Below are 13549 nucleotides of genomic sequence, written 5' to 3'. Positions count from 1 at the left end.
CAGATTTAAAGAATTGGCTACTCGTGGCCCATTTCCAAGCTTTCCACTCAAAAGTAGATTCCCAGATCGGCATCAAAATATCGACAAGAATCTTCTTAGTGCCATTGAGTCCAATCTAGGGAGCCAACTAGTTAGAGGATTTCCAATACATCCCAAATATGTATCAACTGATGGAGTCCTTTATTATTCATCTTTCTAGAAATTTCTCTTCAATAATGAATCAAAGTTACGCCAATAACTTTAGACAACCAAGGGGACCACTGTGAGATGGAGTTCTAGAAGTACCTGGTTAATTCCCCCCCATTCCAGTTCCCATGTTGCTCTATTACACTTTTGCACCATCTCTCCTATGATGTCACCCAGTCTCAAGGTAGACCACTTCAGGGCTAATAGTTTGTTGTGCACCTCGATCCCTTTCGACTGACCACCTTTAGACCAAAGTTTTTCCTTGTCTACCAATGTCCTTCTCTAGATAAAAATACTTTTTGGCACATGTGATAGTATTTGTGGCGGGGAAAAAATTCAATATTATTGAACATAGCATGATGCAAGGTGATGGATCAGGTGGGACCAGTGTCAAAACACAAAAAATTACATTCAACACGTGTTTTTTTCACATGCATCATGTATGAATGCTTCATGTAGGGAATATGTAATAAATGCTCATTTTGTTATATGTGCACTACATTTGTAAGAGTTGAAATTTGTAGAATCATCAGATATGGTGGTTTCATTTTATTCTTTCTCTTTTGCATGCTTAGCATTTACCTTAGGTCAATTCTTAAATGGCATGACCAATTGGCTTTCTTTGCCTTTATCACTTTCTTTCTTAGATTTATTGGTATTATATGTGAAAGAAGATGTTGTGGTAGACCTTTTAACAGGAGAGAAAATAGCAGATGGGGTGCCTTACCACTTCTTCTCTTATGATTGTGCTTTTTGTGATGACTTGATTACTAAGGCATCATAAATGGAAAGATCAAATCCAAAATTATTGAGAAGTCTATACAATGATGGGAACAAAATGTGGATGGTGGGACAAGGGATGTCTATCAAGTAGTTTTGAGAACATGAGGAAACTAGTGAATCTTATGGCAGAGATAAAAAGGAGCCTGCAAGGTTCCTGGAGTTCAATCCTCAAATAAATGCAAGCACAAGTAACGCAATATAGCAAGAGCCACCAACATTAGGTTGTGACACTTAGCTGTGCACTCCTAGCTTGATATCTTTCTCAATAAAAACTCCTTCACTAAGCCTATACACAAGAAGTTTTGGACAAATTCTCACAATAATTCCCACATTGTGACTTACCTCAACATCATGAGCTTTTGTGAGGGAGGCACCACATACCTAGCTAGGTACGGCTGGGGGGAGGGGACCGCCGGCCCAATGGGGGTGCCGGCGGTCCCCTACCCCCAATCGTACTAGCTAGGTATGCGGTACCTCTTGAGCAAAAGCTCATGATGTTATTCATTGTATGAAAAACACTAGAAAACACTCCGTTTTTCTACATGAGAAAATCTCTAAATCTTCTTGTGATAATAGTCATTTGCAGGCTCAAGGACCCTTATAATAGCCACATAAAAGGCTTCTCAAGCCTCCTCAAGACTTCATTCTTGGCATAAGCTCATCAGTTGTCTACCAATGTTTTGTTCACATGGCCTACTTCTCCTTGTCGATGACGATGCGGTGATGCTATAATTTACAGCGCCATGACTCCTCTTGCTGCTAGCCACTCCACATGTGTATCCATGCTCTCCACACCCTTTATTGCCTCCACCTTGACAGAATGGCTTTCACAACATCCTCTACCTCAAGCATCTCCTCCCCTCTTCTGCCTTCACCACCCTCCTTCTTTCTATGCTACTCCCACAGGTACTCCTATAAGGGATGAGCTTCATATTTATGAGATTATGGAAACCCCATGACCTAAAAAATTCGGAGCATGACTGGTGATGCTTTAGAAGAGGATATGTCAGACAGCTTGCTTGTAAGGGAAAGAGCAGAAGTGGGCTCATACATGGTCTCACAATTCTTGAAAGGAGTTCAAACCAAGGTGGTAAGCTTGGCTTGATCCATCGATAAGAAGATTGATTTTCACCATAGAATGAGAAGCTTCTTCAATCTACATAAACTTAAAGGTAATGTTTTTCTCCCCTTGTAATGTTTTTCTTATTTTACACTAGTTTTGCAACGATCGACCATTGTGGGCCCCATGTGTGAATGGGCCGAACTCTTATAAAAGGTCCATTTGACCTAAAAATCCTCGTTCTCTGAGGTGTAAGCTAAGAAGTGCTCTTGCTCCATCTCTATCTCCTTCTCCTTCGTGTGCTCATAGGTGTGTGTGTGTGTGTGTGTGTGTATATGCTTGAGAGAGAGAGAGAGAGAGAGAGTGCATGATCGAGCATTACGACGGCATCGGCGGCAACAAGGCAGTTGAGCACGGCATCGACAGTGGCTGCTTGTTCTTTGCAGCACAGACTCCTTCACGATGGAAACATTGAGTAGTGAGTGACACACCCCTGCCCCTTTCAGCTTGCTAGGCTTTTCTAGTTGTGTATTTGCACCTTTCGAGGCTCGTACACAGTGCACAGACGAGTTCCCAGCTTCGACACGTACGACAAAGAGTACATTTTTGGCGCCATTGCGGGAGAATGTCTTGCATTGAGCTTGAGGAGCACTCAGTGCTACCACTGGAAGCCTTTCTCCCATCTGTTTTCTGTTTTTTGTTGTGTTGTGTGAGCACTGCTAAGTGGCTGCAATGGGCAGATTAGAAGGTTTTTGTTAACTACTGCTAAGTGACTGTAAAGGGCAAATTAACAGGTCTTTATCAGCTTCTGCAACGTTAGCATATAGTAGGTGTTGATTAGCATATTGCAAGTGCTAGTTAGCATATTCTAAGTTTAAGTCCCCTTTGTACTCAAGGTGCTAGTTAGCATAATGTAAGTGCATCTTAGCATATTGTAATGCTAGTTAGCAATCTTTATGTGCATCTTAGCATGCTGTAAGTGCTAGTTACCATATTCTAAGTTGTTGTAGAGGCAACTCAAGAGGCAAAGTTGTACATATTTGCCTTAAATTCTCATTTAGAAAAAGATGTGCCAAACATATGTAAAGAAAATGAGGGCTTAATGATGATGCTTCCAGTAAGCAAATGGCTTTTTCTTGTAGTTCAAGAAAGCACAAAGTGCAAATGAACTGTGGTGAGCTTTCTACAAAGGATTGATGTTCTCGTGCACATTTGTGAGATATGTGGTTTTGATTAGCTCCCTTATGCACCCATAATTGGGAATGTAAGTCAGTCATTTGAAGGGCATGAAAATGTAGGTCAACCATCTCACGGGAGTAACACTTCAATCTCCTTTGATGGGTTGTCGGGTCAAATATAAACGTAGGTCAAGTGTCAGTACAATTCCTTCGGATCTAACATTACAAATGAAGAGGAAGGGCACTAGAGTAATATACTTGCACATTTTAATCATTATCTCACGTGGGATTTGTCCTTGAAGCTTCGCTACATTTTATACAAATTTACGTGGCTATCAAGTTGATGTTGTTGTGAGGGTCTGATGGACAAGAGTAATTGGAGTTTGTGATCCGAATGGAATCATGTATATAGAGAATGCTTGTTGTCAAATTTTTGCAATGCCACACATCTTTGGCGGAAGTATGCTAGGAAATTTGATAATAAATAATGATATAATGTATGATTCAACATCATGGAGTATTGAAAGCGTCATGTACCTCTATGTTTGCAAGGAGAAAGGTTTCAATTTAGTTTAGCTAAATTTATACTTACCATTTTTATGGCAATAAAGTTCCTGATCCAAGTCTTACACATGAAAATGTTGTATTTTATAATCCGTGCTCCTTCACATATCTAGACATACATGGCTTTTTCCATGATAAAAAGAAGAAAATTCGTCCTGCGATACAAATAACTTTGACATCTCTATTGGGAAGCCACTTTAATAACTTTTTTGGTTCACCTATTGATGGCCCAAATATGATTTTCCATGCAGATCAGTGGGCACTAATGCTTGGAATCAAAAGAGAAAATGTATCGCTTTTGTGGATTTGAAAGGACACGAAGGGTACTAATAACTGACATATGTGCTCACAATCTTAGGGACTGTCACCAAAACATATTTTTTTAAGCCTAGAGCAACTAATGGCTGACAATGCTTCGAGATTAGAGATACTTAAAATACTTTCATAAGTTGAGCTAGGAATTGAGTATGTGACAATGAGTATGTGTCAAGTATAGTTGTAAGTTGTGAAAGAGGCATATGCTCCTTTTGTCAACAAGGAGAGCTATGGGTGTTATTGTTGTTTACATTAGCTAAAAACTATGGATACGTGGTTGTTATTTTTGTTCAGATAAAGCAAAGTGAGCTTCATTTTGGTGGCAAACAACTTCTCATAATTAGCATATGGTGTGAATGATGCATGCAATCAGGGTTGTCTTTCTTATAAATAAGTTGATATGATTAAGAACTATAATCTCCTCTATTATAGCATGAGAAAACCAAAGGGAAGGTTGTATGTCTTCATAAATAGCATATGGTACAAACAACTTTTGTTGGAGTTTCATAGAGATTACAATACTGTATGAGGATTGACAATGTATCCTTTGTCTAACCTATATTTTGGATTTGAACCATGTAAATACTAAGCACCTTGATTATACTTGAGTTTGCACAAATGTCTACTTGTAAAGGCAATGATTTAGAATTATTTGCAATGGACAGAGCTCCGTTGATCTGGCTAGAACACAATTCGATAATTTTTACCGAAAACGAGTTGTAAGAATACTAACAAAGTTTTCCAAGATAGTGATAAGAGTGTTGAGCTAGAACATTACTAACAAAGTTTCCCATGATAGTGATAGGAGTGTTGAGCTTTGCAGCTCTACGTGACTATTAGCAATACTATTGACATTGCATGGCTATTCTATTGTTTCTCATGGGAGAAAAAATATTAGAATTACAATCGATACTAAAACCCCAAAAACTCGTGGATCAACATGACATGAAGATGGCTTTAAAAGTAGCTCTAAAAATGGTTATTCAAATTAAATTTTGTTTCTCTGTCAAGTGGATACATGGCATGGTGTTCATAAGCAACATAGTGTCATGATATAAAACTAGGATAAGTGCTCAACATCCAGCTCCGAGGGTGAAAATTGAGTTCCAATAAGAGATAGACTAGAATCATGAAAATCCTTATCGAACTCAATGCTAATGCAATGTCAACCATAGTCTTCACATGCTCGTGCCATGCTTCCCACTCCAACAAAGCAATCAAGCACAATATCCTCCAGTTTGGTACACATGTAATTAGTCCGTTGCATTGACATGGTTGTATTAATAACATAATTGAGAAGCATAGCAAGACACAATACTGGAAAACAACATATTTTGCATACTTGCTTACATGGAAAAATCCATGTGTCTTTCTGTTGCACCTTGTATAGCTTCTCCACCAAGCTCAACTTAGTGTTCTTATGTAGCTCCACAATTTTGTCTACATTCTTTATGAAGCAACCATAAATGACCGCCTCATCCGCCCTTTCTCTCTCAAAAATAGCCCTCTCACCACATCAAACAAAAAATGTAACGACTAAAGTTGTCACCTACAAAATCAAAGAAAGTTTCACCATAGACATACTAAACTTGGAGAATACTTTGTCCCCTAAAATAAAATAAAACTTCCCATTAGCTTGATCATAGTAGTTATCTTCTCTATGTCATTAAGAATTACACGTTTATTAGTGACTGCACTCTCTAAAAATAGTATATGTAGCACCTTAATCCCTTGCACTATGACCGATGATAAAATATCGTGGTAGTGACTGATGTCAGAGGTGGTCACAAAGAAACCATTATTTGAAACTGTCAACACAGATGAACATAGCAAATCACTTCTCCAAATATTCCACTCGAGAATAACATCATGATCTTTAAACGATATAAGGCTACATGAAAAATATGCCCACACCAACTTGCAACTAGGTACGTAAAGAGAAGTCTTTAAAAGGCATACATTCCTCATGAAGTTTGACATTTTTTGCAAAGATATGACTCACATGTAGCTATGCACTGAGTTGCAAGCTCTCTTAGGTCCACATGCAATGCTAGGTGCTTTGTAGCAATACTGAGCACATATGCATCAACCTTAGATCTCTTTGCTGATGGCAGATCAACTTCTTCCTCGTCATATTTTTCCTCTTCTTCCTCCTCGCCATATTTTTTTGATGAGTCATCTTCCTCTTCGTCCTCATGAAACTTTCTTTGTGATTTCTTCTTCATGGTTGATTTAGTTTTGTTGTCCTTATGACCTTTTGCTTGTTCACCTTTTTCCCTAGGAGATGGCTTTGACTTCCCTTCGTGCCGCTTTCCACCCTTGGTTGGAAGCTTTGACTTGTCTGCGGACCTTGCGTTGCATCCTCCTCCTCATCTTCATTATCTAGCATGTGAGACCCTTTTCTCATGGTCTCTACTTGAAAACACATTGCTTACATCGTAAAGCCAAATATCATTAAGGACTGAAAAGTTTCTTCAAGATATAATTTCTTACCATGGTAAATCTCTCTCTCGTCACTTGGAAATTTCCCTTTGGGATACTCTAAGAACCAGGAATAGTGGCACAAATAGAATGTGGTACTCTCTTTGGCCATTGACAAAGATACAACCATTTGTGTTGCACTGCGATATCTCTCCACTCCTGAACATCCATTGGATCCCCATCCAAATTATCACATGATACCTTATACTCAAACCACCTGCAAAATTATTTTTACTATGAGGTCTCTTATGGATAAAATCAAAAGTCACATATACAAAAAAATGAACAGAAAACTTCAAATAGTTACCTATAGGTAAACCTACGAGCAGTACGCTCTAAAAACAACATTTTCTTCTTTGTCATTCCAGGCGTTAAGTTCTTTTTTAGCTCCTTGAAAGCATAATGCAGATGTTCTTTTTGGAAAAAGTTCAAAGTAGCGACATATTGAGTCAGGATCCTCGGACCAGACATCATGTCCATACTTTTTAATCAAATCAATATGCTCTACAACAACGTTTCAGTAAGAAAAGCATGCACTATAAACTTGCCAACCTTTCTCACCTCCTTCAAATCCCCATTCTTTGCCAAAATTACTAATTATGTGATCCATTGCAAATGCTTTTCTACAAAAGATAAACCAAAAAATTGCATGAAAAGAAAAATACTAGAGCATGATTGATATCGTAGTGTAGAAAGAATGAAAAATTACCTACTACATGGAACTTTTGTCTGAGCTAAGACAATAAGCTTATCCATAGTCACATTATGATCACTTTCCCACTCTACATTGAAAAGTTTGTTGAACCAATATTCACCTAAGCTAGGATTTGCAATGACTATCATCTTGGATCCTTTTTTGGCCTTTAAATTCTTTTCAACTTCATGTATGCACTTTGTGTACTGCAAATCGTAATCTTCACTGTGTCTGGATCAAGTTGATTCTCAAGGACCTTCTTGTTAAGCTCCTCTTTAAACTCAATCTAAAAAAAGAACTCTTGGTTAATAACTACTACATCACAATCTATAAAGCAAAAGCCTAATTATTAATTTCTTTACTTAACGAGTAAACAAGCTACATAAGTATTCCCAATGGCAATTTCCACCATATCCAAGGATGACTTTTCTTCTCCTCCTCCATCTCTTCATGAACTTTGTGAAGTGCGTTATCATCAAAATAAGTCTTCCATCTTCCCTCGTTCCCAAGTGCGAGTTTTTGAAATAAAAAAAACTTCACTTGCAAGTGTTCTTTTCACATGTGTTTGTGTTAGACTGCCATGAAACAAGACATTCAACTCATCACAATTAACACAATAAAGAAACAAACGACACTTTTTTGACATTGATCTACTTTACCTATTGATCTAGTCTAATGCTAGTAGCATTGAATGCTCTTCTTCTAGAGAAAAGTTCATCACGGTGCATTTAACACAAACATACTTTTCTCGTTCATTTTTACAAGCTACAAGACAATAAAATCAGAGCGTTATAAAAGTCCTCAATGTGGAGAATCAAGATTTTGCCAACACATACCATTGAGCCATCCATGATGTTAGGCCATGGTTTCCATCCAGAACAATCAATTTTTGGCCAGCCAAGTGCTGCCAAACTTTGAGAAAGATCTAATCCGCTGTCAAACTTATAATTAATCTCACCCCAAGAATATTGATTCTAAACTTGATTGTCCTCTACAGATACGTGTATGGTCTCTCGACTTGGCATCTGTTGGTACATAACCTACTCTCTTAAAAGTAGGTAGCAAGAAAGCATGCAAGAGTAGGTACATAACCTACTCTCTTAAAAGTTTCCTCAAATGCCAAACCAGTATCTTTGGTAGAATGCACAGACTCATTTGGGACAAGGCGGCAAAGAGGAACAGTTGGAAGATCTCCTAAACTACAACCTTATGCTTAGCAAGCTAGTTATTAAGAAGCCTAACATCTAGTCCCATGTATCGAGACTTGGACTTCTCTATAAGAGCTTTTTGTGGCTACAAATTTTCTTGGGTTTGTGAAGCAATAATTGAGATTAATGAATTGTTGTGGAGCTTGAAGAATGTGCTCCATCTATTTTTCATGAATTAGTGCATAAGACTGACTCATCAAGTAAAAGCACAACAAGAAGCACATATAACACTAGGATACAAAAGTATCTTCAAAGACCAAATGTCACTCTTCAAAATACACCTTTGTATGTATTCTTTCTCTCTCATTTACATACACATTGTATAAACACAGAGACTTGGTCATTATACTTAGCCTGAGTTGCTTCATCCTAGACTCACACACACACACTTTTCTGATTCACCCTTGTTTAACTAGGATTCACTTACGGGCTAATACCTAAATCTTTACCTGGTGTGACCTAAGGCTTGCCTTTGCCATGGTTCTTAGTAGTATTGTCTTGTGGGTGATTACCTAACATGAGTTCCTCATATGTACCTATTGACCTTCCTAACCAAGACTTCTCATTAGACTGCACTATGATTGGTTTTTCTTGCTATAGTCTTATGATAACCCTAAACACTACTAAGTCTCCTTAGCCCATGTATTTTATGGAGCTGCCTCTACCTATATTTTGGCAGCTATTGTTTTTAATTTTTTAACTTGATAGAACTAATGGTTTTTGTCATTATTACCTGGAGTATTTCCCGTGCTTTGGTCTCAATGGGAGGATCTGAATCTATTTTGCAGATACTAACCATTTGTGGGAACTTGTGATGCTTCAATGCTTACTTATGAATGGAACTTTTGGTGGTACATGATACTTGTGAAAGGAGCTTTTTATGTTGTGATCATTCTTGGACATGTGGTTCCTTTGACGTTTAAGCATGTGGGCTTTTTGGACCTCCTAACACTTAATGCACTCTTATGACTGTGTGCTTTCTGATTTCTTAATAACCTTGAGTGGGAAACCTGCCTTGGTTAAAGCTATGTGCACATTTTTTTTTCCAACTCTTATATTATTAACCCCTAACTACATTCGGTTTATTGGGTATGTCTAATCAGGTATATAGCCCGCTTTATGATTGAGTACATCTTAATTTAATCTCCTCCTGCTTTGGTCTCTCTAACGCTTCCTATTGCACTACACCAATGCCGATTTGAGTCCTCTACTTGCTAATTCTGTGTTTTCCAAGCAAGGCATGTCAATTTTGCTACTGGCCTTGGGCTCTCACATTCCCTCAACATCCTCCCTTGGTGCTCAGCTATTGCTGGTCTGTCTGTGCCCGTCATGGGTCGTTGACTCACAAGATCTGGGCAATTATTGATGGCCCTGCTCGGTGATTTCCTGCAATTGTTGCTAGATCTTCTACCAATGTTTCTTGGGAGGTGGTATCCAGCTAGTATCTACTTTCAAATAGTTGCAAACATCTATTCAATAGGTGAGGGTTCTCTGTTGCCCTCACTTAGCCTTGCACTAATTCTTATGCTCTACATTACTATCAATGAAATTTGATTAATGCCCTGCAACATTGTTTGAGTGAATGACTTTGATGGTGTGTTGAATGATGGTCGGAGTTCAAGCTTTGTGATTGAACACTCTGTTGCCATTGTCTTTGTGGAAATACCTACTTTCTCTCAGGTGCTCTCTCAATATCATCTTAAAAATTGATAAATTGTTGAGGCTTTGCATTTATTGGATTAGTAAAGTATTCATTGTGATAATGAATCATGCGGTCGTAACCTGTTAACGTTTTTCTAAAATGTATACCTTATGGCCTCAAAAACCATGTCTGAGCTAATTTGTCTACTTTTGACAATTTCTAAAATGTATACCTAATGACATAAACACTTGGCATTATTCACTCAAAGAAGGGGCAATGTGTGATGGCTATCAGAATAATCTTCTTGAACTAAAGGTAATGTTTTGAGTGATGATCTCCTTTGCTACACAGAAAAACTGGTAGTCTTCACTGAGATACAATTAATGTTGCTCTAATTTTGTTTCCTTTATTGGGATACAGGTTGTTTTTGCTATGACTAATTTTCTCTACTTTAACGTGGAGCTTGTTGAAGTCACTACCTCTTCACAATACCTACTCGCTATTTCAATTATTGTCATGCGGTTTTACTTACATAAGGGGAAATTCTTACCTCGGATGTGGGTGTTGCTTGGCCTAAGCTGCTACTTAAACTATTGGGTAGTGGTTGGTATACCTTGTGGTTGATACCTTATATGCCACTATTTGTTTTGACTACCCTTATAAATTATTCATCGCCTGTAATTGCTGACTTCTTTGGTTATAAGTATGGTTTTTTTTAAACAAACCCTAGCTAGGTTAAAACTACATGAGGATACTATAGGGTTGTGCCTCTACTTGTTGGGATTACTTGTATTATTTGATGTCTCAAGTTAAAATGATGGACCCCATATGGGTTAAACTACAAGGTTTCAGGTATGTCGTCATACTATGGTTCTTGGTTACTTGAAATGTTACCTCTATGTTGTGGGGTCATTACTATACATTACTTCATTTGTGATTATCAATTGTTGTTAGAAACCGACTTTACATTTGACTGGCTCAGTGATGATTATCTGCTTTGAATGAAAGACCAAGCAATTATCTGTGTACTCTTAATGTTTTAAAGTTTGGTAGTTTGGTCGACTAAATGGATTAATTTTGAAAATCATAGGTTATCTTTAAATTTCTTAAGCATTGCTAAAAACCTTACTTCAAATTTTACTATCTCAGTCTTTGTTATGGATCACTTAAAAGGGTTGAATGTACAGAATCTTGATTTGACTACTTGAAATGAATATCTGTCAAGACACTTGCATCAAAAGGGGTAATTGCCTTTGATGCCCCTATAGCGGGTTTGTAATTCAAAAAGCTACATCATGTTTTGAATACATCACACTTTTTTTCAAAATGAAATATTAAAGAGACCTTTTGACACCTGGATTAGAAGGGGTGGTGACCTTCTTATCACAATGAATACACTTTAAAATTAAAGGGACCTTTTGACACTTAGATCAAAAGGGGTGGCGGCCTTTTGATCACAAGGAAAACATGTGGAAATACACTTCTTTAGGTTTATCTACTTACTTTTGGAGATATTATTTAAATACTTTGCACTATTTGATACTATAAAAAGGATAGTAGTGTTAAATTAAAAAAGGTTTTAAGTAGGACATGGATAACAATTGATAGGTTCGTTGACACCTGTAATACATATTTAAATCTAGTGAATGTGTTGTTTTGTTTTATAGGAATGCATGTGAGAATTCTATCTTTACTTAGCAAGACCTTTCTATAATTTTTATTTTATGGGTGAAAGCGTGGTTTGGTGGTACAAAAAAAGGACCTATTTTACTTCTACCAATGAAAAAGTGGGGACTAGTAAAATTTTTGTAGTTTAGGTCAAAACTTTTCGGACCTTGTGTTTTTAGATTCTCCTTTTGAAGATCTATCCACTGATATATAGTATGATAGGTAGTTTTTCATGTGACATGTAGAAATTGTAGCTCAAAGATTTGTCAAAGGTGCTGTCAAGGACAGTCCTTTTTGTACCACCAAAGCATGCTTTTAGCCTTATCCTCAACATGTGATGGAATAACTTTTTCTCTTCTCTATGCCGTGATAAGAGTGAGGTGATGACTACTGGATTTAAACCTTATGGGACCCACCCCATTGTCTGAATTGAATGGATGTTGGGATGATTATTTATTTGTCTCACCCAATGCATGGTCCTTCACTGCTTTGTACTGAAGATATTCATCTTTATTCCATGCCTCTTTTTTGGCAAACCCCACGCTGGCTGTCTCCTAACTATGTCGGCCCTCTTGACTCCCTCAGTCATCTCCCTCCACACCCGCAGCTGCTTATGTTGATCCCTCCATACCTAATCACCTTTCTTGTTTCTCTCCCGCTCTCTCTTGCTCCCTTGTACCAACATAAGGCATTGCCTATTCTGAATATCGGTACCAACATGTTCCTTGCCTACTAAGCATACCTCTGAAGACTTCATAGCAAGGTCTAGTGGAGATTTTAGTTGTGCTTGGTTGAATGCTCTGCACACAACGAGGGATTTTGTCATCTCATTTGCAAACTCAGGTTTTACTCCCTCACTTAGCCTTGATTGTCTGATGTTTTTTTTTTTGGACAAGAGAGTATTGGTCCTTGTATGATTCTCTCAGGGATTAAAATCTTCACTTTGGAATCTGATGAGCAAACTACTGCAGCTTCTCAAGTGTTTAGCCTAATCACCTGACATCTTTTCATTGTTTTATTGGTTGTGTAAACACAACCAATATTTTTTTTTAAAAAGGGGGTGTGAGGTGCGATTGATGACTGTCATGAATTTGTGCCTTAAACTGAGAGTGAGGATGATGTGCCTTTTTTATGGTCTCTCGATAGGGATATTATGCAAAAACCTAGTATCAATTAGATTCTTTTTCAAACTACCTCTCTTTTCAAAATGCTGCCTCTCAAGTTGGTCCCAAACCGCCTGCAAGTTTTTGTCATAGTTAAACAAATTACTCAAAACTCATTACCGGCTTTTCTTCTAAGGTGGCATGATTTGTTGTCTTTTGAATAAAAGGGAAGTGTCGTTAACTAGCTTGAATGCAGCTTCTCTATCGTTAACTAGCTTAAAAGCAACTTCTCTGTCGTATTACAATTCTCAATGCAATTTCTCTGTACTGAATGGTGGGTTCCTATCTAATGTAGCAACATTTTTTCGCATACTTGTATATAAGATGTCGCATTTGGAGTTTGGACTAATCTATTGTAGGGTTGTGCCACTACTTGTCGCGATTACCTATATTAGTTGACCTCTTTGGGTAACATGATGTTTTTTTGTTTAAAAAAACCGGGATGTGTTAAAACCACAAGGTTTCAGGTCTATTGTCGTATTGTGATTCTTTGTTACTTAAAAACACTACCTCTATGCTGCTAGTTTCACTTTTTTTTTGTACTTTGATACTACCTTTATTTCATGGGTAGCTTGTAGTGCTAAGATCTATTGTTATGTAATTACTT

General features: G+C 37.6%; 1 protein-coding gene across 1 annotated transcript in view; it reads right to left on the bottom strand.

Moving 5' to 3' along the window:
• Positions 1–6311, bottom strand: part of LOC147453601 (uncharacterized) — a 33319-nt gene extending 27008 nt beyond the window's left edge. The window contains exon 1 of the mRNA XM_086516939.1: positions 6089–6311. Coding sequence (XP_086373065.1) covers positions 6089–6311 — 223 coding nt within the window. The remainder of the gene's footprint in view (positions 1–6088) is intronic.
• Between the last annotated feature and the right edge of the window lie 7238 nt (positions 6312–13549).

The sequence above is a fragment of the Adiantum capillus-veneris genome, chromosome 7, assembly GCF_014529385.1.
Source record: "Adiantum capillus-veneris isolate H3 chromosome 7, ASM1452938v2, whole genome shotgun sequence".
NCBI classification, from domain to species: domain Eukaryota; kingdom Viridiplantae; phylum Streptophyta; class Polypodiopsida; order Polypodiales; family Pteridaceae; genus Adiantum; species Adiantum capillus-veneris.
This window is presented reverse-complemented; position numbering and strand designations above follow the sequence as displayed.